Consider the following 27454-nt stretch of genomic DNA (forward strand, 5'->3'; position numbering starts at 1 on the left):
TGCCACCAGGAGTGACAAAGATCCCAAAGGGAGACAGGAGACCCAGGCTGGCATTCCCGACCCTTTGGAAAGCCTGGAAATCCCATCCACCTTCCTAAAATCGGCCGCAGTGCTCCAGCCATGGCATTCCCGAGTTTTGTGGAAGAGCTGGAGTTGTTCTGCATTCCCAGGGCTTGGGCAGAAAGTTTGGGGTCAGGACGGAGCGCCTGGAATTTGTGGGATGGGGGAAAAATCCCACTAATTCCCCATCCCATTCAGGGCAGAACGTGGGAATTGCTCCAAGTGGGAAGAAATCAAGCGGAAATTCGAAGTAAAAAGCAGCAGCAGCAATTCCCAGCTCTTTGTCCCGTTTTAGCCGAGCCCATCTTCCTGGAAAGCGCCAAACGAGCGCTCAGCTCTTTAATTGTCTCCCTTTCAAGGCTTTTTCCGTCTCCAAGATCCATTATTCCCTCTCAGGGAAGGATGGGGGGAAGATGATGGATTGAAGCTGCAGCAATTAATAATTTCACTAATGAGAGATGCTGAGCTCTTCGCTGTCTCCCCAGCCGGGAGTGAGCAGGGAAAAAAAAAATCCAAACCTTCCACAAAAACCTGTTTGAAGGTCGGATTAGGGGGAAAAAAATCTCAGCGAGGGAGAATCCTAAAAGAAAAATGGGATTTTTTGAAGGGAATCTCTAAGGAAAAGATGCAAATCCTGCTTGGAGTAGGATAATTCACGAAAAGTGGCTTTTGTTTTTTTGCAAAATGCAGGAAGCAATCCCAATCTGTGCTGCTTTTTAATTATTTAAAGGTGCTTTTAATGCGTTGTTGGGCTGTGGCAACAGCTTTCCCTGGGGTGTGTCTACAAAATAATGAGGCTTGGAGAGATTGGGATGAATTTTTCATGATTTTTGATGGTTGGGATGAGGACATTGGTGAAAATTTATTTTTAATTCTCCTGGTTTTTACCAACAGAATGGAATTGGGAGTCCTTGGCCACAAAGTGCTGAAAATCCGATGTGGAAAGAGAAGAAATTGGAGAAGAGAAGGGGGTGATGGAGCAGAAAGAGAAGGCTCAGCAATTCCTTCTGTTTCTAAAATGAAAAATGGGATTTTTCACCTCCAATTCCCATTTATGGACAGAGAAAAGTCAGGATTTTCCCTCTGAGTCTAAATCCGATTTCTTTATGGTCCCTGATAAAGTTTCTCCATAAGGATGGAAAATCAAAAAATCCAGTTTTGGATTTTTTTTTTCACTCAGAGCATAAATAAAAACTCTTTTTTAACCTCCTCTTTTTCCCAAATCTCCTCTCCTGCTGTCCAAAGCCGGGCTTAGGAAAGGTGAAGCTTTTCCTGAGGGAAAATCCCTTCACTTCACTCCGATTCCATCACCTGCTCCAGTTCCTCCTGGCCCTGTGTCAGGTTTTCCCTGGAAAATGAACTTTTCATTGCCTGTCAGCACCAGCCTTGGTAAGGAGAATTTTCCTGAAATTCAGGACAAATTCCATAAAAATCCACCCGAGCTGGGTCAGCCAGTGGAGATGGGGAAGGACAGGGAAGCATTTCCGAGGATTTTTTGGGAAGAGGAACATCCTCTGGAGCTGAGGAGGCCTGAGGAGAAGGAGATCCAGCTCTGGAGGGGGTCTGGGGTGGAAAAGGGAATTTTCCATGCCCTGAGTCCCCTCCTGGAGCCTGGAATGGGGAGGAAGATGAGGCAGCAATTCCCCATCTCCAGCTCCACTTCCCGACTCTCCAAAGTGTTATTTCTCCTTTTGGAAAGGGGGAAATGGAGGGATGGGCTCTGGATAATTGGGGGATTATCCCTGAAATCACAAATAATTCCAGTGGGGCAAGAAATGAAGCTGGGAATGATTCGGTGTGGGGAGGATGAAGAAATCAGGGCACGATTCCAGAGTTCAGCAGGACCCTCTGGAACCAATAAAGGACTTGAGGGGATCCTGATCCACAAAGAAAATCCGGATTCTGATGGCTGAGCCAAACCCTGGATGGAGAAGGAGCTGGAGGAAAGGGTGGTCTTGATCCCGAGTTTTTTTATGTACATTTTCAGGGATTTTATGTTCATTTCCAGGATTTTTATGTTGATTTTCAGGATTTTCATGTGCATTCCCAGGATTTTTAAGTGCCTTTTCAGATCCCCACCACCTAAACCTGACCAATCTGTTATTCCTCTTTTTTTGGGGGAGGGGATGGTGACAGAAGAGAAAAAGACAGGAAGGAGAAAGATTGGCATCTGTTCGGGAAAGGGGGGGGAAAAGCAAAATAATATCGGGAAGAGACATCGCTGCAGCAAAATCCATGCGAAGGAACATCCACCAGGCAGGAAAGCGAATCCTGCACTTGGATCCCTTGGGAAAACCTTCCCTGGGAAGCTGTTCCTGCTTGGAATGTGCAGAGGCAAAGCAGGACCTGCTGTGGGGAATCGGGAGCTGCTGCTGCTCCCAAAAAAAGCTTTTTTTTGGGATGAGTTCGGGGCGGCTGCACCCCCCTGGTTGGCAATTCCCGCTTTTCTGAGCTGGGAAAAGGCTCTCCCGCTGCTTGGAATGTGGGAAATGCGCGTTGGGTGTGGGGAAATCGGAATTTTCCAAGTCTGGGAGAGGTGGGAATCCTTCCCTGCGTGTTCTGGAGTGGTGTTGGGGCGATGCAGGGCGGCGCTGGAATATCCGGGATCGGGTTTTCCATGGAAGCGGGAGGAGGAGGAGCTGTCCCTGGTGCTGGAAAAGATCTTTTCCCTGCTCCCACTGGTTTTTTGGGAATAGCGAGGAGGGCAAAGCCAGCAGAAGGCTCCATGCAGAACATGCACAGCTCAAATTCCCGCTCAACCCTTCCAATGGACACCGGGAATGGGAGGAATCTCCTGGATCAAAACCCTCAAAAAAATCCCTCCAAAATAAAAAATCCCGAATCTCCAGGTGAGATCCCGCAAGTGCTGGCAGGGCCCCATGGAGCCAGGAATGTTCTGGGTTTTGTGGGGTTGGTGAGGGTTAAAGAGGGACAGGGGTTTGTGCAGAGCCGGGGTTAAAATCTCCTGTGAGAGGGGGAAAAGGTCTTTAATAGGGAAAAAATATTTAATAGGGAAAAAATATTTAATAGGGAAAAACCCTCTTATGTAATAAGGAAAAATGTCTCTTTAGTAGGGAGAAAACCCCTTTTTAATAGGGGAAAACCTCTTTTTCATAGGGGGAAAACCCCTCTAAAATAGGGGGGAAAGTTTCTTTAATAGGGGGAAAACCCCTCTTTAACAGGGGGAAAACCTTTTTTAATGGGGAAAAAAATGTCTTTACTAGAGGGAACCAGAGAACCAAAGTCTTCAATAGGGAATAAAACCTTTTCCATATGGAAAAATTCCCCTCCAAAACAGGGAAAAAGACCCCTCTAAAATAGGGGGAAACTCCCACAATAAGAGGGGGGAAACATTTTTTAATAGGTAGAAAAATTGTTTAATAGGGGAAAAAAACCTCTTTAATAGGGAAAAACTCCCCTTTAATATTGAAAAAAAAAAAGCCCTTCAATAGGCAAAAATGCCTCTCTTTAATATGGGAAAACATCCCCTTTAAACTAGAGGGAAAACCCTCTTTAATGGGGAAAAAACTGTCTATATTAGGGGGAAAAAACCCTGCTAATACAGGGGGGGAACCCCATTAAAATATGAAAAAATACATCTCTAACAAGGAAATAACCATCTTAAATATTGAAAAAACAAACAAACAAACAAAAAAAAACCCCAAGAAAAAAAAAACAAAACAAACCTGTAATAGGAAAAAAAAAACATTTTAACAGGGGGAAAACTGTCTTTAATACGGAAAAAACCTTCTTTAATAGGGAAAAAACCCTCTTTAATAGGGAAAAACCCTCTTTAATAGGGGAAAAAAACCCACTTTAATGGATAAAAAACCTTTAATAGGGAAAAAACACCCATTTTAATAGGGGAAAAAACCCACTTTAATAGGGAAAACCCCATCTTTAATAGGGATAAAACCCCTGTTTAATAGGGAAAAAACTTCTTTAATAGGGAAGAAGCACCTTTTAATAGGGATAAAAACCCTCACTCTAATAGGGGAAAAAGTCCTCTTTAATAGGGAAAAAAGCCACTTTAATAGGGGAAAAAGTCCTCTTTAATAGGGAAAAAAGCCACTTTAATAGGGGGAAAAGTCCTCTTTAATAGGGAAAAAAGCCACTTTAATAGGGGGAAAAGTCCTCTTTAATAGGGAAAAAAAACACTTTAAAAGAGGAAAAAAACAAACATTTTAATGGGGGAAAAGACCTCTTTAATAGGGGAAAACCCCAATTTTAATAGGGAAAACCCTCACTTTAATAGGGAAAAACCTCATTTTAATTTGAAATTGAGCCTCCATTGGGCTCGCCCAGCCCACGGCCACCGTGGTTTGGTTTTCATGAGATTTTTTGAGTGGCTCTTAAACCCGGCTTAGAGACTTTTAATCTTCGCCTGCCCCGCTGTGGAGCCGCCCTGGTCCCCTTTGTGCCTGCCAGGATTGAAATGCCCAATTGGCGTGGCCATTGGAAGGGTTTTAATGAACTTTTCGGCTTAATTGGCAGCTTAATTGGCAAGCTCCGTTGCCCCCATGCCGGTTACCTCCGGGTACGGTACCTGGGCTTGGCGTGGCTTCGGAGGCAGCGCCAGGGAAAGGGAGAGAGAGGAGGAAAAACGGGAAAACGGAGAGAAAGAGGGGAGAGAAAAACACAGGAATTTATCAAAGAACCCCAACGCGCCGCCAGGACACTCGGAGTCGCCGGAGAGAGGAGAGAGAGGGGGAAAAGGGGATTGAATCCAACCTGGGAGAGCCACTGGAATCCAGGAATCTGGGATAAACTGGGAATCAGGGAAAAACCACGCCAGGGAATTAGGGATAAATGACACCAGGGAATCAGGCATAAACCATGTCAGGAAATCAGGGATAAACCAGGAATCAGGAATAAACCAGGAATTTGGAATAAACCATGCCAGGGAATCTGGAATAAACTGGGAATCAGGGATAAACCATGCCAGGAAATCTGGGATAAACCATGCCAGGAAATCAGAGATAAACCAGGAATCGGGGATAAACCAGGAATTGGGGATAAAACAGGGATCAGGGATAAACCACGCCAGGGAATCTGGGATAAACCAGTAATCAGAGATAAACCGGAAATCAGGGATAAACCATGCCAGGAAATCAGAGATAAACCAGGAATCAGGAATAAACCAGGAATTTGGAATGAACCAAGCCAGGGAATCTGGAATAAACTGGAAATCAGGGATAAACCATGCCAGGAAATCAGAGATAAACCAGGAATCGGGGATAAACCAGGAATTGGGGATAAAACAGGGATCGGGGATAAACCATGCCAGGGAATCTGGGATAAACAAAGACTGGGAATCTGGGATAAATCAGGAATCTGGGATAAACTGGGAATCAGGGGAAACCACGCCAGGGAATTAGGGATAAATGACACCAGGGAATCAGGGATAAACCATGCCAGGAAATCTGGGATAAACCATGCCAGGAAATCTGGGATAAACTAGGAATCGGGGATAAACCAGGAATCAGGGATAAAACAGGAATTGGGGATAAAACAGGGATCAGGGATAAACCACACCAGGGAATCTGGGATAAACCAGTAATCAGAGATAAACCGGAAATCAGGGATAAACCATGCCAGGAAATCAGAGATAAACCAGGAATCAGGAATAAACCAGGAATTTGGAATGAACCAAGCCAGGGAATCTGGAATAAACTGGAAATCAGGGATAAACCATGCCAGGAAATCTGGGATAAACAAAGACTGGGGATAAACCATGCCAGAAAATCTGGGCTAAACCAAGACAGGGAATCTGGGATAAACCAGGAATCAGGGATAAACCATGCCAGGAAACTGGGATAAACTGGGAATCAGGGATGAACCATGCCAGAAAATCTGGGATAAACCAAGAATCAGGGATAAACCATGCCAGGAAACCTGGGATAAACCAAGCCGGGGAATCTGGGATAAACCAGGAATCAGGGATAAACCTCGTCAAGGAATCGGGGATAAACCACACCAGGATCCAGGTTAAACACCCAAGAGGGCACAGAGGTGGCACTGAGGTGACAGCAGTGGCATCGAGGTGACAATGGTGTCATTAAACCGAGTCCTTAAGTGGGTGTTTAGGTCTAATCCCAACAAAAACACCGAATCTCAAATTTCACCTCAGTTTTTCCTTGTTTTCTTTTTTTTCCTTTTTTTTTTTTTTTTTTTTTTAATTTACTGCAACTCCAAGTGTGGAGGAGCCTGGTGAGCAGGAAACCTCCTCGGAGCACGCAAATGGGTTTAATTTCCTTGATCTGCTTATTTTCCTTTAATTCCAGCCTCATCTGGGTTTAATTTTCTTAATCTGCTTAGTTTCGGCAGGAAGTCCCATCAAAATGAGCAAAACTCACCTGTTTTCCATTGTACCTCATTTTTGGGTGGCAAATTTCTGCGGTATGGGAGTAAATCACTCAAATTTTATAATTTTTTGGGTTTTGACAGCCAAACTTGGTCTCTTTGGCAGAACTGGGTGACACATCCTCACCCCAAACCCCACAGAGGGATTTCCTTGTCTTGTCCAGCAGGTTTGGGCACCACTGATATTTCCAATACACAAAACGGATCCAAATCAATTAAAATTTATACACAACTGTTATCTCGCTATTATCAGTGTCCAAAATTCGGGTGTGAACCAGCTAAAAATATTCCATTTTCAGCTTCAATCCAACCCCTGAGCTCTCACAATTCCTTTGAAAACAATTCCAGGCCCCGCTCGTGTTTTCCTCGGCTGCTTTCTCCCCCCATCCAATAAATTTTGCTGGATCCCATGCCAGGGGTGTTGGGAATGGTTTTATTCCCACTGGATCCGGGCAGGAATCGCTTTCCCCACTCAGAGCCATTAGCTGGGGTGGGGGATGGAGGGAAGGAGAGAAAACCCCATTAAATCCCAGCTCTAACCCAATCCCAGCGCTGTCAGCCGAGCTTAAAGAGGGGAGAGAGCCGCCCTTGGCTCCCTCAGGCTCCAGAAATTCCACTTAAATTTGATGGATGCTCCACAAGGGGAATTTTATCTGATTATGGGGCCGAGATTGGGGCTCTGGAGGGTTTTAGGGTGGGGTGACACCCGTGGGGTGACAGAGAGGTGGCACTGGGAATTTTATCTGATTACAGGGCTGAGATTGGGGCTCTGGAGGGTTTTAGGGTGGGGTGACACCCGTGGGGTGACACAGAGGTGGCACTGGGAATTTTATCTGATTATGGGGCTGAGATTGGGGCTCTGGAGGCTTTTAGGGTGGGGTGACACCCGTGGGGTGACAGAGAGGTGTCACTGAGTTCCCTGCACTCAAAAATCCCCCAAAGCTGCCCCTGTTGAGCTGACACAGAAACACAGAGGAGCAAATCAGAGCTTCACCCTCCGCACAAGGAGAGCGAGATCCCAAAATCATGGATTGGCTTGGGTTGGGAAGGGCCTTAAATCTCATCCAGTTCCACCCGGGGACACTTCCACCATCCCAGGTGGCTCCAAGATGACCTTGGACACTTCCAGGGATGCAGCAGCATCCACATTTCTCCGTGCCAGCGATTCCAAACCCTCCAAGTGAGGAATTCCTTCCTGAATCCCATCTCGCCCTGCCCTCTTTTGGTAAAAAATATAAATTTTACAAATATCCTCCTGCTCCAGGGCATGCGAGGAATGTCCCTCCCTTGGGGACAGCCAGGAGCTTCCCTGGGACAGTCCCCAGGTCACCTCAGCTGGGTTTTTGCTGCAGCATTTGGCCACCTCCACCTCTGCAGGAAAACCTCAGTGGCCATCGCTGTCCTGCGCTCCTGGAATTTGGGATTCCCTGATTCCAGTTTTGGGCTCTTCCGTGGCCCGTTGTGATGCCATTTTTGGGTTTGCCATGGCCTGTCACCATGCCATTTTTGGCCCTTCCATGGCCTGTCATGATGACATTTTTGGGGCCTGCCACATCTTGCCACCATGCCATTTTTTGGCTGTTCTGTGGCCCTTCATGATGATATTTTTGAGATTTCTCAAGACCTTTGTGCCATTTTTGGGGTTGCCACATCCTTCCAAGGTGCCATTTTTGGGCTGTTCCATGGCCTGTCACAATGATATTTTTGGGGTTGCCACATCCTGCCAAGGTGCCATTTTTGGGCTGTCCCACGGCCTGTCACAATAATATTTTTGGGGTTGCCACATCCTGCCAAGGTGCCATTTTTGGGCTGTCCCACGGCCTGTCACAATAACATTTTTGGGGTTGCCACACCCTGCCAAGGTGCCATTTTTGGGCTGTCCCACGGCCTGTCACAATAACATTTTTGGGGTCACCACATCCTGTCACGATGCCATTTTTTGGGTTTGACACATCCTGCCCCCTCGGCAGAGCCGGGTGCTGCCCTTACCTTCGTCCAGCAGCGCCGGCGACTCCTCCACCAGGGCCTCTCCCTCTCCCACCTGGGTGCGGGCGCGGAGCACGAAGCGATAGCGGGAGATGGGGTCTGACCTCTGCAGGGTGAACCTCGTCTGGTTGGGGGACAGGTTCTCCACCACCGTCCGGCCCGTCCGCGACCCGTTAACTGCAGAGAGAAGGCGGAGCAGGCCAAGCTCAGCCTGGCGCAGGAATTTTGGGGTGTCCAGTTCATCCCTCACCCCTCTGGAGGGTCGTTGTGGGGTCACTGAGGGGCTCAGAGCTGTTGCTGCTCTGAGTGTGGCCAGCTTGGGGCACTTGGTGACACCCCAGGCTCTGGGGTATCACTTCCTAAATCTTGTGTTTGCATGAGCACCAAAACAACTCTGGCTGCACCTAAAATCTTCCTAAATCCACGATCCAGCTGATTTGCCCTCAAAAATGGAGTCTGGGGACTGCTGAGCACTCAACCCCTCCTTGATTAAGTGCAGTGTCTCCAGCTTGTCGCCTCACCCCGGAGAGGATCTGTGGGGTCACTGTGGGGCACAGAGCTGTTTGGGGCACCTGGGGACTTGCTGGGGGGACATTCAGGTGGGCACAGAAGGCTCAGGGTCATTCAGGCTCTGGGTATCTCATCCAATTAGTGTTGGGTGAGCACCAAAAATGTCTCAGGCTGCACCTAAAATCTTCCTAAATCTGAGATAAAACCGATTTCCTTTCAAAAATTGAGCCTGGGGAGCTGCTAGCACCCACCACCCCCCTGCAGATGACCAGGACCCCTCCCAACACCAGTTTGTCCCACCATGGAAGTCTCCAGTTCCTCATGGATCTCCCTGCCCTGGCAAAAAGCAGGAAGGGAAGGATTTGCTGATTTATCAGCGGGAAGAAGACGTGGCACGTACAGGGTTGGTATCGGAGGGTGTATCCCGTGATGATCCCGTTGGGATGCTCGGGGTGATCCCACTCCAGGTTGATGATTTCCAGGTTGGGCTGTCGGATCCGCAGGTACCTGGGGGAGCTGGGCACTTGGAGGGGAGCGGGGAGGAGAGGGGAGAGAGGAGAAAACACACACGGGGTAACGAACCTCGCGCTGCTGCACCCGCCACTCCAAACTCCCCGCACAGACACACCCCGAACGGATCACAAAGGATTTATCCCAAAAACCAGGAGCCAGGTGGTGTTTTTGGCAAAAAAATCCCGTGGGATCCTCCAGCGAAGTCATAGAAGCAGATCTGGAATGTAACTCCAGCCCCAGTTCTCCTGCTGGGCCCAAACTTTGTGGCTTTCCTTACATCCCTCTCCCATCCCAAGGTTTTCATCCCAAAAATTTCTCCATTAGAAACATGAGAAGTATCCCAAAATCTTCTCTAAACTCCAGCCCTACTTCTCCTCTTGGACCCAAGTCTCCTGACCTTCCTGACACCCCCCACCCATCCCGAAGATTTCTCTCAGAAGCACAAGAATATCCCAAAAACTTCTCTGGCTCCAGCTCCACTTCTCTTGGTCCCAAATTTCCCGACCTTCCTGACACCCCCCTCCCATCCCAAAGTTTTCATCCCTTGGATTTCTCCCTTAGAAGAACGATAAGTATCCCAAAAATTTATCTTAATTCCAGCCCCATTTCTACCTGTTGGAAACAAATTTCCCAACCTTCCTTACACCCCTCCCCTCCCATCCCAAAGTTTTCATCCCACAGATTTCTCTCTTAGAACCTCCAAAAGTGTCTTCTCTTATCCCAAAAAATCGCTGGGAAATGGAATTCCAGAGATCTCCCCCAGGGAGCTGCTTCCCACCACTCCTCACCCTAAGGAATGTTTGGGATTATCGTTGCTTTAACTGCTGAAGGAAGGAAAGAATTATCCAGGCTGGAGTTAAATTATTCTCCTGATTTCCTCCTAATTGCAGTGTCTTAATTGGGGGAAGAGAGATGGGAGAGCTCAGGGATTTATTTTTAGTTGCTCAGGATATCCTTCTGCCTCCTCAATGTCAGTTTGAGTCGATGGAAGGGCTTGGTGGTGTAGGAAAAAATAAAATCCGCATTTTCCCCTTGGTAAGAGTCAAATCCGTAATTATTAATTAACGCCACCCACACATGTCCTTATCATCACCCCAAATGTCCAAAGCCACCCCAAATCCCCCAGAAATAGGGTCAAAATGCCCCTGCCTGCAAAACCTACAGGAATTGAACCCTTTCTTCTGCAACAACCTCAATTATCCACAGAAAATCCTCAAAAAATTGGGATTTTTCCAAGGAATTGTGAAGGAAGAGACAGCGCTGAAAGGAAGATAAAAGGAGAGACCCCAAAATATTTTGGGGCAAGGCTTGCAAGTATTTTCTTGTGTTTTTGTGACCTTCTGTGCCTGAATTCCCTCCTGTGCTGTAGGAAAAGTCACTTCCAGGTGTTGGAATTGCGGCTCCAGCTCGGAATTATCGGCGTGTCTATAAATAGCTCCTGTGCCAGCGACAAAATTAAACCCTTGAGTTCATCCTTGACACAAGAACGAGGTGCTCTTGCCTAAAAAGCCTGGCAGTGATTCCTGAAGGTCCTGGGAAGTTTTTCCTGCCTTTTCCAGGATGGATCCAACCACTGCCGTGTCCCCAAACCGCGGCTCAGGGACATTTACAGCTCAGACAGGAAATCGAGCTGTGCCTAGGAAAGGCTTTGGCAAATATTTCTCTTCTTCAGCCCAAAATCTTCTTGGCTGGGGTGTCCAGACCACCTGACTGAGGGATTTTTGGGAATGCTGAAGGGGTCAGGAGCCAACTCCAGCTGTTCCTTCAGCGACGTCACCGACGGCGACAGCGCCCAGGTGACGCTCAGCTAAAATCCCTCCTCAGCTGCGGCTCAGCTCCCTGGATCTGCTCCACCCAAACCTCTCCCAGCAGGAAAAGCTCCCTGTGGGAACGTACCTCCTTCAGGGGTGGGGAATTCCTTCATTTCGCTGCGGGGCCCGTCCCCTCGGCCGTTGGTGACCACCATCTCCAGCTTGTAGTTGCTGTAAGGGAACAGCCGGGACACGGTGCCCCGGTTGCGGTCTCCAGGAAAACTCACAAACTGCCGTTTTTTGGAGACCCACAGGTTCTTCAGCAAGCTGCTGTCTCTCCAGAAATAGGCCTTCAAGAAATAGGCAGGCCAGGTGAAGATTTTTCCCGTTTAATAATGTGGATTTTGGGGTTTTTAGATGTTAAAAAAGCAGAATTTTGCCTTTAAGGTTGGCTCAAGGCCGTGGGAGTTTTTAGAGGAATTAGTGAAGCTCCATGAGGAAAATCTGGGTGTTACCTGAGGCTGAGAAGTGTGTTAAGAACTTCCCAGAACTTTGAGCAAAACCACTGAGCTCAGACTAAAGCTGTTCCTGATTCCCAAGGATTAAAATCTGACTGGTTCTCCCTTTCCACTCGCAATGGAGAAGGAAAGCTGGGACACACTCAGGCACAAATAAAAGCCTGAATTTGGGAAATCTCCCATTCGAGCTCCTGACTGTAAATCCTATTTCGTGCAGAAACGAGAATCCATTCAGAAAATCCCTCAGAATCGGGAAAAGTGGAGCCAGCAGATGATTGGATTTGGAACGCTGGGATTCTTTGCTGGACATGAAGATTTGGGAATGTTTTAACACCCAGGGAAGGGCCCTGCTCAGGTTTGGCTCGGTTTGAATGGCTCCATCCCCTGTGCATCGTCAGCAAGTATAAATATTAGACATAATCCTGGAAAGATAGATAAATATTAAATATAAACCTGGAAAGATTTGGAAAAACATGGATCCACGCTGGCTTTAGCACTCAGTTAGTCCTGACCGCAGGTTTAGGCTTTGCAAGGGTTGTTGATCAGTAAAAAATGCTGTCAGCATTTTGGGGATGACACAAAACCTGACCTGGTTCGGGTCACTCCCTCAGAGCCCCTCTGCTCTGTGTCCCAATCCCTCCCTGTTTTCTCGGAGCATCCCAAATCCTGCTTGACTTCCTCTTCCAAGCCCAGAGGAAGCAGCAGGAGACATCCCCAACCCCATCCTGACACCCCAAAGAGCAAATCCTTGGTGCTGCCCCAAACCCAAAAGCTCCTGGTGACCAAAGGAAGTTTTCTGTCATCCCCACATCCAGCTGTGCCACCCCCGGGAGCCAGCTGGGAATTTTGGGAGGCTTAGCTGTGTTAATGGTCAGTGCTGGGTGGGGATTTGGGACCGGGGAGTTTGGGATTTGCTCACTCGGTACTCCTTGAGCTGTCCCTGGATGGTGTCCAGGTGCACCCGGGTCCAGGTCAGAGCTATGGCAGTGCTGTTTAAGACTCTGATCCTGACATCCGTGGGCGCAGCCTTGGGATCTGGGCAGGCGGGGATAAAGGTTGTTAGGAACCTGGAATGACCCTGGAGCTCGGACAGACGGACAGCTGGACAGCTGGACACCCCCCGCTGTGCTTTTCCCATCTCAAATCCTGCTAGCAGCGTCCCCACGATGGCTGCGCCCTATTCCGTGGGAGGAAAATAAATCCGATTTCACACCTCCAGCCAGCAGGAGAACATTCCTGATCCAGCTAAACGTGGAAATTCCTGCTGCAGGGAAGGGCCTGGCTCACCTCGCTCTCCAGGTGAGGGATCCCAGCACATCCAACCCTCTCCTTCCTCACCTGTCCCAAAGTTAGACCCCAAAGAACCAAAAAAACCCCTAATTTACATATTTTTAATCATAACTTGGTCAATTTGCTGTTGATCCAGCTGGGATTTTACCTCGTTTCTACAGCTTCTGCTCTGTGGGGAGATCTGGAGTGAAGCAGCTCAGATCTGACTATTTTGGGGACAGTTTTTGTGGATTTTGGGGATTTTTGACCCATCCCAACCCTCAAACAGAGGCAGGAGAATCTCTGCTCTCCCTGCTTTGCCTCCATACAACACACACACACTTGGAGGCTCATCCAGATCATCCCAAACCTCCAAATTATTGCAGGAATTTCCAAGAGAAATGAAAAAAAATAACAAAAAAAAATCTGGAAGGGCAGAGAAAATGGATCTTTCCCAGTAACATTCTCTGAACTGAGTCCAGTTTTCTTCCAGTGCTTTCTCTTCCCCTGATTCCCACTTTTTCACCTCATTTTCCTTGCCCTGTCTCCTCTAGGGGATGCCCAGCTGGAGGAGGTGTTGGTCTGTGCCATCCCAACGCCAAAATTCCAGTTTTTCCTTCCAATTTCCGTGCTCTGTTTGTGCCCCTTGGCTTCAAACCTGGAATCTCCTGCCTCATCCACCTTCCTTCTTGAAAAATCCCTGAGTCCCACAGCCAGGGACTCCCTGACTCCACAAAGTCACAGAAATTCCTTTAAAAATCCAGCAGCTGGGAACAAACCCCAGTTATCCCAGTGGGATCGGGATAATGGAAGTCGAGAGTCGTGGAAGTTACAAGCACAGGAGGTGATCCCAGCAGCCCAAAGATGGAAAGGGAATTAAAGCCGCTGGGAGTTGTCCTGTGTGGTCATGGCAGGGGATTAAGGAAAGATAGGCTGAGCCTAAACAGGAAACCAAGTGGAGTTTTATCACAAAAATCCAGGCCAGGATGGATTCAGGAATTTTAGGGCTGTTGTAGAACTTTTAATTTGAGGTGATCTCGATGCTCTGCAGGTGTTAGAGCGGAAAAATTTCTGCCACTTGTTGGGACATGGCCAGAGGTGACCTGGAGTGGAATTTTGGTGGTTTCCACAATTCAGGAATGGTTTGGGTAAGAAGGGACCTTACACTCGTCCAGGCCCATGGACAGAGACACCCCCCAGAGCCCAGGTGGCCACTGACAGCGAGATCTTTCATAGCCCAGGTGGCCATGGACAGTGAGATCTTCTACAGCCCAGGTGGCCATGGACAGTGAGATCTTCTACAGCCCAGGTGGCCATGGACAGTGAGATCTTCTACAGCCCAGGTGGCCATGGACAGCGAGATCTTTCATAGCCCAGGTGGCCATGGACAGGAACATCTCCCACAGCCCAGGTGGCCACTGACAGAGAGATCTTTCATAGCCCAGGTGACCATGGACAGTGAGATCTTCTACAGCCCAGGTGGCCAGGGGCAGGGAGAACTTCCATAGCCCTGGTGGCCATGGACAGGGACATCTTCCAGAGCCCAGGTGGCCACTGACAGTGAGACCTTTCATAGCCCAAGTGGCCACGGACAGTGAGATCTTCCACAGCCCAGGTGGCCATGGACAGTGAGATCTTCCACAGCCCAAGTGGCCACTGACAGCGAGATCTTTCATAGCCCAAGTGGCCACGGACAGTGAGATCTCCCACAGCCCAAGTGGCCATGGACAGTGAGATCTTCTACAGCCCTGGTGGCCATGGACAGTGAGATCTCCCACAGCCCTGGTGGCCAGGGTCAGGGAGAACTTCCATAGCCCAGGTGGCCATGGACAAGGACATCTTCCACTGTCCAGGTCCTCCAAACTTTGTCCAAACTGAAAGTGGATTTTTATCCCAAATTTTTGCCCGGGCACTCCTTGCCCTTGGATGGGGCCATCCCCGAAATCCCACCTGCAGCCGTGGGAATACTCACAATCCTCCCCGGAGTATCCGATGAAGGTGTCGGGCTCCGGGGCTCTGCCGAAGTCGTTCTCGGCCTGCACCTTGATCTCGTAGGGGACGTAGATGGGGGTGTTCCACACCACGTGCCGCGCGCCCCGCACGGTCTCGTTGTACCAGCTCCCGCGGGGGTCCCGCCGCCGCCACCTCACGATGTACCTGAGGTTGGGCCCATAAGCCTGAGTTGCGTTCAGAGGCTTCAGTGGAGCAAAACAGAGAAGGGAAAGTGAGGAGGAGGAGGAGAAAAAAAAAAAAAAATCGGATTTTTCCGCCAAGGAGATCCCAAAGTTCTGCTCAGCAGTGGGGTTGTCCTCCAGGCTCCGTCAGCAAATCCCAGAGGAAGGCGAGGTTGTGCTCCCAGGGAGAGGCGGAATGAGTTCTTGCCCTCCAGAGCCATGGCAGGATTGGGAAATTTTATTCACAAAATCCAAGATTTTATTCCTGGAAGGGTTTGGGTTGAAAGGGATTTAAATTCCAAGCCCCTTCCATGAGCAGAGACACTTCCAGTAGCCCAGACTCCTTATCTATATATTACATCAAATAAATTAAATATGTGCATAATATCGAATTATACAATACACATTCCATATTTACTATCCCCATGATCCAGCCTCTATTCCCGCTGTCATTCCAGCCCTCCCCACGGCTCATCCCTGATTTCTGGCTGACACCTGCTGGTGCAGGGAGCAAAGCAGGAGCAGCCCCGTAAATCCTCTGAGCTGCTCAAGGACTCGACTTCGGGGCATCCTCGGGAAGCTGAGTCTGGAATCCGACATCTTTGGGTGCCACATCTTTGAATTATTTCATTTTCAATTTTTTAAATTATTCTTTTTACTACAGCACAAAAAACTTTCTTGTACCTTCTGCTTTTTATTTCACGGAATCCTGGAGTGGTTTGGGTTGGGAGGGACGTGAAATCCCATTCCACTCCACCCCCATGAGCAGGGACACCTTCCACGATTCCAGGTTGCTCCAACCTGGCCTGGGACACTTCCAGGCATGGAACAGCCATGGATTTTCTGGGAATTCCATCCCAGCCTCTCTCCACCCTCCCAATGAAGGATTTATTCCCAATATCCCACCTATCCCTGCCCTCCAACACTCTGAACCCATTCCCCCCTCATCCCACAACTCCATCCCAAAGGGCATCCAAGAAGAACTCACGGTCCACGTTATCTCCATGTTGTTTTTTTGGGTCCCTGCCCCTTGAACTCCCGTTGGATTTATTTCAGGACCTGAAATTCACATTGAAAACCAAAACAATGAATTTTTCAATGTCAAAAAACCACCACTGAGGGGTTAAAACCCTGCCAGCCGAAAGTCCTTCCAAGGCAGAAGTTAATGGCCTGATTTTTCCAGAAGTTCCCATTCAGGTTAATGGGACACAAGACTCTCAGTCCTCTGGAAAACCAGGACGTTTATTTTGGAGGCTTTTTTTTGTCCCCTAAATGTCCTAAATCTTTGAAAGGAAACCATTGTGGAGGGAGCAGAGTTTGTCACTTTGAAACACGGCGGGCACTGCTGGGAGCCAACACTAGATGCCAGCAGATCCTCCAACAATCGCCCTGGAATGGGTAAAGGAAGGAATTGCAGCAGGACTGCTGAGATTCCTGTGAATTCCCCACGCGGAATTTTCCCAAATGTTCCATGACAAAGCATTGGGCGGACAAACTCAAGTCTTGGTTGTGGATTGGAGATTGTTTTGTCCTTCTGTCGCGGAATTTGGGTGGGAAGGGATCTTAAAATCACCCAATTTCACATTTCCCTATCCCAGGCTGCTCCAAGCCCCATCAAACCTGGCCTTGGACACTTCCAGGGATCCAGGGGCACCCACGTTTTTTCTGGATAATCTGTGCCAGGGCTTCGCCACCCCCACAGCTTTAACAGGAGCCAATAATTAACAATATTTGCACTTAAGCCTGATTTTCCTACAGATTTCTGAGCTTCCTGTAGTCTGAAAGGACTGGAAAAATTCCTTTAGGAATCTTCCCTTTAGGGAAAAGAAGGAAAACCAGTTTTTTCTATAATAAATGAGTGATTTCTGTATGAACCTCTGCGTTTTGCTGCCCTGAAGGACATGACCCACAGGCTTGAGAATTCCATACAGAAAATTCCCCCGACGCCTGTCACCCTGTTCTTTTGAGAGTTTTAAAAGTTTTTCTAAAAGTTCCTATACCTTCTGCTATTTACATATTCCAACTGAGTTTCTCGCACATTTTCATGTAAATATTGATTGTTTTACATTCTTCTTTTTATGGTTGGAGAGGCGACAGTTTCATCCTCCAACCCACTGCCATTTTCACTGTTCTTTTGAGAGTTTTAAAAGTTTTTCTAAAATTTCCTATACCTTCTGCTATTTACATATTTCAACTGAGTTTCTCGCACATTTTCACGTAAATATTGATTGTTTTACATTCTTCTTTTTAAGTGGAGAGAATTGATGGACTGTTGGTTTGACCACTGTGGTTGGAGAGGCGACAGTTTCACCCTCCAACCCACTGCCATTTTCACTGTCGTATATAGAGTCAGAGGATAAAGTTTGTTTTTTAAAGTTCTTTTTCTCTCCTTTTACACCTAACCTGCTCCTGTAAGTTATTTTGTGTTCACAGCCGCCCTTTGCCAACCTATTCCTGGGATCGAGGGAAGAGCCTCCGTGGAGAGTGGTGGATTCCAAGGACAAAATAAACCTGGGAAAAACTCACGTGCCCCGTTGGTCTGGTAGCGCTCGGAGGGCAGGCTGGGCACGCTGCTGCCCACGTCGTTGACGGCGATCACGCGGAATTGGTAATTCACGTACGGCGACAGGCTCAGCACGGCCGAGTTGACGCTCCCGGGATACCTGGAGTGGTTGTGCCACATTCCCGGCTGGAAGCGGTCCTCCTCAAACTGGACAATGTAGTCTGGGAAGAGCAGGAAGAGGTGGGTGGAGGGTTTGGATGGGATTTGCCGTCACAGGGGGTTTTGGGGACAGGGGACAGACCTGTGATGGGGCTGTTGTTGTCATCGCCAGGGATCCACGTCAGCCGCACGCTCCTCTCGGCCAGATCCGTCAGCTCCAAGTCCCGGGGCCGGTCAGGTCGTTCTGTTGGAATGGGATAAATGAGGCTGGAATTGTCCCAGGAGCAAGTCCCAGTTCCCACCACCTCTCCCAGCCCTGTGGGCAGGATGTTCTCCAGGCACAATCCACATCCTGCAGCTCTTTAGGGGACTGGAGTGATTTTTAAAATAAAAATGTGGTCGTTTTTGACAGTGTCTTGCCTGGAAATCTTGCATTTCCCAGGAAAAATCCTCCTTTCCCAGGAAAAATCCTGCTTTTCTCAGGAAAAATCCTCCCTTTCCCAAAAAAAAAAAAAAAAAACAAAAAACAAAAAAACTGGGGAAAGCAGCAGGGGCTGGTTTAGGGGGATTTGTGACCTTATACAGAGAAATGCAAATGAACAGCAAAAAAAGGACACAAAACCTTAGTGGAAACACAAAATTTTGATAGGAATTCCCCATTTTAAAAAATGTGATCACAAGGACCAGCTCATGCAACAACAGGAGTAAATTCCTGGTAAAAATTAGGGGACTCCATGTGTTTGTTTTTTTTTCCATCAGGATTTTCAAGTACAGATGAAGTGATTCCTGCACTCAGAACCTGCCACCGTGGGACACAAAATGTGGTGGAACAGGAGCTTTCTACCCATCCGGATGGGTTTTCAGGGACAATTTGGATGGAACTTGGAAAAATCAGCTCCTTCGAGGACAGCTTGGGAAGGACTTGGAGCTTCAGCTCCTTCAAGGACAACTTGGAGGCATCAACTCCTTCAAGGACAACTTGGGCAGGACTTGGAGCTCCAGCTCCTTCAAGGATCACCTGGAAGTATCATCCCCCATTTTTCCAGCTGCCACCCATTTCTCTTGGAGTTACTGGTGAGGGAAAACCAAAACCAAGGTGGGAAATCAAAGGAAGGCGAGGAATTAGTGACGATTACCTTTGGGTAAATCTCTCAACCGATTAGCGGGGATGGCTGCAAGGTAAGACAGTGCTTGTTAAATCAGGTTAGTTTAAGCTTGGGAGGCCAAAGGAGCACCTGGCAAACATAAAATTCCAGATTTCAGCAGGAATCGATCCAGTTTGGGAAGCAGAGCAGGAATATCCTTCCCTCAGAGACCTCCATGATTCACCCACACTCGTAATTGATAGCAAAAGGGAAATATCAGCCTGATGTGGGGTTAATGAGCCATTAGGGGAAAGGAGGGGAAATAAATCAACCCCAGGGGAATTATTTGGGATTTGGGATTCCTGTTCCAGCTGTGGAGGGGTGCTGGCAGGTTGTGGCATTCCTGGGAATATGAATTGGCCAGGGGGATGCTAAATCCCTGTTTGCTGAGCAGAGCTTTCAGGGACACAAATGGGGAATGGGGTGAAGTTTGTCCCTCCCTGTGCTGCAAAAGGGATGCACAAAGGGGGAGGAGCCCCAATCCCATAGCTCAGCATCCCAACACCCCACTAAATCCACCCCCAAATTTAGGGCTTTTCTCGTGGGTCTTCAACATCCACCTGGGGATATTTTGGGCTGTGTGCCACAATCCCCGTTTCATTTTTTACCCTCAAATCCCAGGGGGTTTTGCAGCATTCCAGCGCCATCATCCAAGACGAGGCAGCGAATCCTGTGGCAACGGAACCCCTGCTCTGCCAGCACCTCCCTGAGCACCCAGGGGACAGCCTTGGAGCCCAGACCCCCCTTCCAGCCTGACCTCGAGGTCGGGATGTCCCGTTCAAAGCTGTGGGGTCAGGGGGGCTTTACCCAGCACGGTGAGATAGGCCTTGGCCAAGTCCTTGTCCAGCTCCGTGCTGGCCACACACGTGTAATCGCCCTGGTCCTTCTCAGTCACCCCATAGATCGTCAGACCATCCTCTTCCTTCTTCATCCTTCAAGGAAACAACATCCCAAAATTCCGCCCCAGCACATTTAGGTAGCAGCGTTGAAAGCTGGATGTTCCCTGACAAAATCCAGCTGGAAACTCAACCAGAGCAGGAGAACATCTCCGGTCTGGAAGTTTTATCAGCTGAGGATGTGCTGGGTTATTCTGGGAAAGCTCATTTCCTAAGGAATCACGCGCCCTGGGGTGTATCTGGGGAATAATCACATTTTTAGGACAACAGCCAACCCTGGGCTTGTGCCCTGGGATCAGATCTTGCCTCACAAGAAAGAGGAGTCAGGTACAGAAAGGAAATTAAAGCCGTGCCAGCCGCAGCAGAGAAACATTAATTCAGGAGCGGCTCGTTATGAATTCCCAGGTTTTATCAAGATGTCCTAAAATACCCGGGAATAAAACCCACAGCAAAGTCTGGATTTACTGATAAATCAACTGGAATTGCTGGAGGGAGACAATGAGATTAAAAGCATCAAAAACATCAAACGTCGTTTAGGTGGGAACTCAATATTTATCCCTGGGGACTCCTGGAATGTTCTGCTAAAAATCCAGCAATTCTGGGAGAGAAATCGATGGAATTTTTGGGCACAGACCTGCTCCCCAGATACAGTGGGGCATCGTCCTTGAGCCAGGTGACCATGAGCCGCAGCGTGGGATCATGCTTGACGCGGCAGTGCAGCCGGGGCATGGTGCCCCTCTTGACCACCTGGTCCTCGGGGCCCCTCACGATCCTGGTGGGGTCTGTGTGGGGTCACAAACAAAGGGTCACATTCCAAACTCCTCAGGACCCCTCATGATCCCTGTGGGGTCAGCATGAAATCAGGGGCTACGCCCCAAACTTCTTGTGTCCTCTCATGATGCTGGTGGGGTCTGCACAGGGTCAAGTGTCAAACTCCTTGAGTTCCCTCACAAGCCTTGAAGGGGTCTGCACAAACAAAGGGTCACACCCCAGACTCCTCAGGTTCCCTCACAACTTTGGTGGGGTCTGCGTGGGGTCAGGGGTTGTGTCCCAAACTCCTCAGGTCCCCTCATGATCCTGGTGGGGTCTGCAGGAGGTCACAAAGACTCATGTCCCAGAACCGTGGGGCTTGGCTCAGGGACTCAACGGACAGCAGGGTTACTTGGGAAGGACAAGCACAGTTGGGGTGTTTGTCCAGCTTTGAACAAATAAATTAATTTAACGAGTCATTAATTTGTGCTGAGCCTTTAAAAGAACCCGATTTTTTGGAGTCAGCAGCCGGATTTGCTGAGTGGGGTAAAAACAATTCCAAAAATGTTTTATTGTCCTCAGCTAACCCTGAGGAACACTTGGGGTCAGTAGTGGTGTTGCTGATGGCATCTCTCATTCTGACACCAAACCCAAACCCTTTGACCATCCCCAGCCTTGGCTTTTCCCAACATTAAAATGGAATCTCCACCATTTTAAGGCTCCCAGCTCTGACCTGCTGGAGGATCAGAGGAGCCACAACCAAACCCCTTCACCTCAAGGGTTATTCCTGATACAACTTCCAGAAAATCCAAGACATTGACCTCAACTACTTCTGCTGCAACTTGCAGAGGATCCAAGATTTTGACCTCAACTATTTCTGCTGCAACTTCCAGAAGATCCAAGATTTTGGCACCTCCGTTCCCCTACCTTTGACCTCCAGGCGGACCTGGGCCTCAGCTTTCCCCAGGATGTTGGTGGCCACGCAGGTGTAGATTCCCTGGTCCTCCTTCCGAGCCATGAACATCTCCAAGCTCCCGTTCTCGTGGGCTTTGTAGTTGCCTCCATCCAGCGTGTTGCCCTGGCCGTTCTTAAACCTCCCAACACCACAAAGTGCTGTTGGAAGGGAAGGAAAAGCAGGAAACCCCCCTTTTCCCACCCCTTGGGATGGAGCGGGATGGGATCCGGCTCTTACCAGCGCAGGGTGGGGATGGGGGACCCGAAAAAGGGACAATCCAAGCGCGTCCTGTTGTTCTGGATCACCCTGATCAGCTGGTTCCGGGGGCCCAGGATCCGGGGGGGAACATCTGCCAACCACCAGAAATCCAGCCATGGAAAAGGAGGAAAAATGGTTTCTGCTGCTCTTTCCCAGCTTTTTCCCTGTTTTTAAATTCACTTTTCCTACTGGCACTTTCAAAACCCAGTAGAGCTTCTCAATTCCTGCTCACCTCACCTTCCCTCTCTTTCCAGCCTCGTTATCCCCGGATTTGCTCAGCCTTTGCCTGGTTTGAATCCATGGCAATGGATTCCCGCTCCAAAGCCTGGGTGCCTTTGTGCATTCCCTCAGAGCAGCAAAGGGGAAAACTCATGGAAAATTTCAGAAGGGAAAAGGGGGCTTGGAAAAACCAGGAAGAGCGACTTTTACATGGGAATATGGTAATAGGATAAAGGGGAATTAATTTAAACTAAAATAGGAGAGCTTGGGTGGGATATTGGGAAGAAATTCCTGGCTGGAAGAGTGAGGAGGGGCTGGGATGGAATTCCCAGAGAAGCTGTAGCTGCCCCTGGATACCCCTGGAAGTGTCCAAGGCCAGGTAGGACAGGGCTTGGAGCACCCTGGGACAGTGTTCCATGCCCCACCCTTCCAAGAGGGTGGAATTTTAGATGAATCCCAGAACCAACCGGCTGGAAAAAGGTTGGAAAAGTTTCCAGAAAGGTTGGAAAAGACCTTTAAGATCATCAAGTCCAACCTATGACCCAACACCACCGTGGCACTAAGAGCTGCATCCACCCTTTTAAGATGACCTTTGAGCTGAGCTTTAAGGCGCTTCCCAGCCCAAGCCATCCTCAGATTCCATGGAAATGTGAGTTTTGGGAGCTCCCATTCCCGCAGGCTCACCCAGCACGCTGACGAAGGCGTTGGCGAGCAGGTAGCCGTGCTCGTTGGACGCGTTGCACTGGTACACGGCGCTGCTGCCGATCTGCGTGTCCCGGAACACGATGGTGTCCCCGGCCACCTCCCGGCTCGGATTGGGGGGAGACGCTTCAAAACGAGGACAAGTCCTTCAATTCAATTCCAGATGAAAATCCACCCCATAATATCATGGAGCGTCCTCCCAGCTCAGCCCAGTTCAAACCCGGTGGTGGTATGTGAGCTCCACAGCCACAACTGGGAGCCACTGGGTGAACTGGGCCCATCCCAGACAAGCTGGGGGTTCACGTGGAGCCCCACGTGGGTGTTGGACACCACCAGCAGCTCTGGCTCATGTTCAGCCAGGAGATCCTTGGCTGGGATTTGGGCTGGGATTTTGCCTGGGATTTGGGCTGGGATTTTGGAGAAGGAGGCAACTCTGGCCCACAATCAGCCATGAGATCCTTAGCCGGGATTTTTGTGGGATTTTGGCTGACATTTTGGAGAAGGAGGCAACTGTGACTTGTACTCGACCATGAGATCCTTGGATGGGATTTGGGCAGGGATTTTGGAGGAGGAAGCCACATTGGTTCATGATCAGGCAGGATCCTTGGGTGGGATTTTGGTGGGATTTTGCAGAAGGAGGCAATTCTGGCTCATGCTTACTCATGAGATCATTGGCTGGGATTTTGGGCTGGGATTTTGGAGAAGGAGGCAACTCTGGCCCATGATCAGCCATGAGACCCTTGGCTGGGATTTTGCTGGGATTTTGGCTGACATTTTGGAGAAGGAGGCAACTCTGGCTTGTGCTCAGCCATAAGACCTTTGGTTGGGATTTTGGCAGGATTTGGGCTGGGATTTTGGAGGAGGAAACCACACTGGTTCATGCTCAGGCAGGAGATCCTTGGCTGGGATTTTGGTGGGATTTTGCAGAAGGAGGCAATTCTGGCTCATGCTTACTCATGAGATCATTGGCTGGGATTTTGGGCTGGGATTTTGGGCTGGGATTTGGGCAGGGGTTTTGGAGGAGGAGGCCCACTCTCTCCCGCACTCACATTCGATGGGCTCTCCGTTCACCAGCCACTGGATGGACGGTTTGGGGTTGCCGTTGGCCCGGCACACGAGCCTGCCGTCCTCGCCGGGGGCCAGGATCAGGTTCTCCGGCTCATCCAGCCAGTAGGGAGCAGCTGGAAAACAGCCCCGGCCCGGTGACACAGGGACAGCGGCACCACCCCAAATTCCCCCCGCCAACAGTCCCCGGGGACAGAAGGCGATGGAAAAACAGAGTGGGTTTCCTGGGATTCGGTGAAGGAGGAGAGACACCTTTTCTCTCCCTGGCCACACCAATTTCTCTGTGGGATTCCATCTCCCACTGCTTTTGGGGCTGTTTGGACAAGATTTAATTCAAAAAAGGGAAGATTTAAATAGGAAATATTGGGATGGCATAATTCCTTGGGAGGGTGGGGAGGGGCTGGGATGGAATTCCCAGTGAAGCTGTGGCTGCCCCATCCCTGGGAGCGCCCAAGGCCGGGTAGGATGGGGCTTGGAGCAACATGGGATCATGGAATGTGTCCTGGAGCTGGGTGATCTCTGAAGTCCTTCCAAGCCAACCCATTCCATGATTCCCTGAAGAACGCAGACGCAGCACAGCCCCATCCCCAGGGAAAGGCCCCGCTGTCCCTCCCAGCATTCCATGAATGTCCCCTCCCGGCTCCAGGCGGCCAGGACCCAAAGAGGGAAGGTAAAGGTGACGTACCCTTCACTCTCACCGAGATCGTGTGGCGGATGCTGCCCATCTTGTTGGAGGCCAGGCAGAAATATTCCCCGGAGTCCTCCTCGGACACGTTGGAGATGCGCAGCGCCTTGTTGAAGTTCTCCAGCTTGGTTTTGCCCACCGGGAGCTCTCCGCCTTTCTTGTACCACATGATGTCCGGCGCTGGTCTGAGGAGAGGGGAGCAGATCAGAGCTTTTCCAGAGGCTAGGGAATGACTCCCAGGTAAAGAGTTGGGATTCCTAAATAACAGTGAAATTCCCATCCTGGGAACCACTAAAACCCAGGGGGAAGGTCTGATCTAACTGGTGGGCCACCCTCATTCCCACCACCGCCTCTAAACCACGGCCCTGAGCATTCCCAGCGGGTCAGGAATGGTGTTCTCCTCCTGATCCTCCTGGGAATGCAGGATCATGGAATTCTGGAATGGTTTGGGGTGGAAGGGACCTCAAAGCCCATCCCTGATCACGGTCTGATGGTGTGGGCTGGACCACAAGCCCAGGACACTTTGGGGGGACACAAATGTCCTCCCCCACAGCATGGTGAGGAGCTCCTGGAAATTCCCAAATTTGGGGACAAACCAGTGGCCGGGAATTATCCTTGGACAAGGATCTGAAGACAGCTGGAAACCTCAGCATTTCCGTTTGCTCATCGAGCAGGTTATGGGAGCTTTGTTAACAACTAAAAAGGAGGGAATGATCCTTTTTTCCCAATTCGGGGGTGATTCCTTGCGCTGATCCCGCTGGGAATTGCTGGGAATCACCCTCTCCGTGGTACATACACTCCAGAGGCGATGCATTCCAGCAGGAGGTCCACCCCCCGGAGCACCATCTGGCTGCTGGAAGTTCCGTAGGGATACATGAAGCTGGGAGTGGTTTCCGTGATCCCTCGGGCTGGAATCAGTGGGAGAGAAGGAGAAACAAAACAAAACCAAAAACAGAAAGAAAAAAAAAAAAAAAAGAAAAGAAAATAGAACACAGTTCTTTTAAAAGTGTCTGGGAATCCATGGAAGGTGTCACCTCCCTGGCCATCCCGGGATTCTGAACTCACCCGGGAATGTGCCTGGAAAGGGAAGGAGGGCTCCAAATGAATTTTTAAAAAAAGAAGGGGAGAAAGAGGAAGTTTGGCAGGCAGGGGAGAGAAGGAGCAGCAGAGGGGACTGAGCGTTGGGGATGGTCCCCATTCCATCAGTTCCTGCTTTTCCTGCCCTCCCTGCCGCTGGAAAATGGGCTGGGATCAGATGGAATTGGGAAATGTCGATGGATGCAACATATAACAAAGGACAGCAGGAATAACTGGCACAGAAAGGGTTTCTTCAGAACCAGAGCCACTTTTCCACAGAATTCTCTGGGATACGGAGCATCCCCAGGGCTCCAGCTGTACCAAGGAGGTTTTCCAGATTTCCTGGAGGCCTGGAAGGACGGATCCCCTTGGAAAGGGACAGCTCAGCCACCAAAATGACCCATTTAGGGCTGGACAGGGAAGTTTAATGGGAAAAAAACAAAGGGAAGACACGAGACAATTCCCTATGGACCCACACACAGTGAAGGCTTCTGTGCAGGGGGAAAAAATTAATTATTCATGGAAAAAATTCCATTAAGGAGTGGAATGATTGACCTAGATCTGGATCGGTGAGGACAAAACAGGATGAGATGGGCGGGAAAGCAGCAGTAGCAGGGATGGAAGTTATGGGATGAGGAAAATGGTGGGATGGGATCGGAACAGGGACACAAAAAATCCTGGAGTGATCCATGGGGAGAGACCATCCCGGTGCCCCGAAACTTCCTTGGCTCAATGAATAGGACAATTTTGGGAATTTTGGGAAACTTCCAGAACTGCAGCAGGGGCAGGAGGAGGGGAGTGAGGACGAGGATTCTTCCTGGAATTCCCACCTTAGGGAAGGAAAATCCAACCCCAGGATTCATCCATGGAATCCTTGGGGTTGGTTCCACACCCACATCCCACCTCTCCCACGGGCTCCACGTGCGATTCCAGTTAGTCAGTTATGGATTAATGGATTATCAGGGCAGGAAAATCCCGACTTTATCCCAAAAAGCCGAGTTCTCCGGGTCTGTCTGCATCCCTGCTCCCAGAGGAAGTCTCATTCCCGGTTAAACCAGCTCAGCCCATCCCAGGGCAGAACTCCCAAACCTCCACCACAACCGGGAGCTTCTCCAGCCAACCAGAAAAGTGGGAATTCACTCTTTTATCAGCCAAGATTGGCTTTGATCAGGATTTACTCCCACTCTGGATCCCATGGGATAACTGGAAGCACTAAGCAGAGCAAGCTGGATTTTACAAGCCTGTATTAATGATGGCAATTAAAAATCAGGGAGATTAATTAGTACCCTCCTGGCTTTAATGAACCTAAGGACAGCATGGAAAAAACCCGGATTTTTGCCTCAGCACAGCACCATTAATAAATAATAATTAATAAATAAAATTAATAAATAATAAATATTTTGCTGTTTCTAACAGGGACCAGCCAGGAATTCCCTCCGAACCAGAGGCTCTGAGCATGTGGAAGTTCCAGCTGGAAGTGCCAAGGTTTCCCTCATCCCTCTGGATGGATCCAAGCTGGAAAAATAAATCCTGGGGCTGTTTATTTCAGCTTAAAAATTCACTCCGCTCCCAAGCTTTGCTGTGGACTGGGAACATCCCAGAAATATCTGACTCACACCCCAGAGCTGTCCCTCTCCCATCTAAAATTCCCCCATCAGCTCTCTTTTCCAGGGATGTGCTCATCCTGACACATCCCAGCTGCTCAACCTCAGTCAGGCCCAAACAGCCTCAGGTTTGCCAAAAAAAGAGAGGAAATGGGACAAAGCAGGGTTTGAATTCCTTTAAAAAGGGAAATTCTGCTAATGAAGTGTTCCATTTATCATTTTGGATGGTTTTTCCCTGATAACTGTCCACAGAATTCTGGGAATCATCACTCCAAGCCCTGGGGACGAAGGG

The 27454-nt window shown here is 49.3% G+C and overlaps 1 protein-coding gene across 14 annotated transcripts in view; it reads right to left on the bottom strand.

The window, feature by feature from the left end:
* The window catches only part of NFASC (neurofascin), an 81705-nt gene that overhangs the window by 24281 nt on the left and 29970 nt on the right, over positions 1-27454 (bottom strand). For 7 of the 14 annotated variants that reach the window (XR_014950163.1, XM_085561256.1, XM_085561253.1 and 4 more), the window contains 18 exons: positions 25278-25389; positions 24482-24666; positions 23781-23912; positions 22714-22857; positions 21790-21901; positions 21525-21691; positions 20482-20629; positions 19759-19883; positions 18943-18978; positions 17949-18050; positions 17671-17868; positions 16133-16203; positions 14943-15165; positions 12621-12736; positions 11329-11533; positions 9320-9442; positions 8413-8586; positions 4607-4621 (listed from right to left, as the gene is read on the bottom strand). Coding sequence is in view for 13 of the 14 variants with exons in the window: in XM_085561256.1 (XP_085417382.1) it covers positions 4607-4621; positions 8413-8586; positions 9320-9442; positions 11329-11533; positions 12621-12736; positions 14943-15165; positions 16133-16203; positions 17671-17868; positions 17949-18050; positions 18943-18978; positions 19759-19883; positions 20482-20629; positions 21525-21691; positions 21790-21901; positions 22714-22857; positions 23781-23912; positions 24482-24666; positions 25278-25389 (2388 nt within the window). In the remaining variant the exon portion in view is untranslated. The remainder of the gene's footprint in view (positions 1-4606; positions 4622-8412; positions 8587-9319; positions 9443-11328; positions 11534-12620; positions 12737-14942; positions 15166-16132; positions 16204-17670; positions 17869-17948; positions 18051-18942; positions 18979-19758; positions 19884-20481; positions 20630-21524; positions 21692-21789; positions 21902-22713; positions 22858-23780; positions 23913-24481; positions 24667-25277; positions 25390-27454) is intronic. The other 7 variants (XM_085561262.1, XM_085561258.1, XM_085561257.1 and 4 more) reach the window with 5 other exon arrangements.

The sequence above is a fragment of the Lonchura striata genome, chromosome 26, assembly GCF_050655825.1.
Source record: "Lonchura striata isolate lonStrDom1 chromosome 26, ASM5065582v1, whole genome shotgun sequence".
In the NCBI taxonomy this organism is placed as follows: Eukaryota; Metazoa; Chordata; class Aves; order Passeriformes; family Estrildidae; genus Lonchura; species Lonchura striata.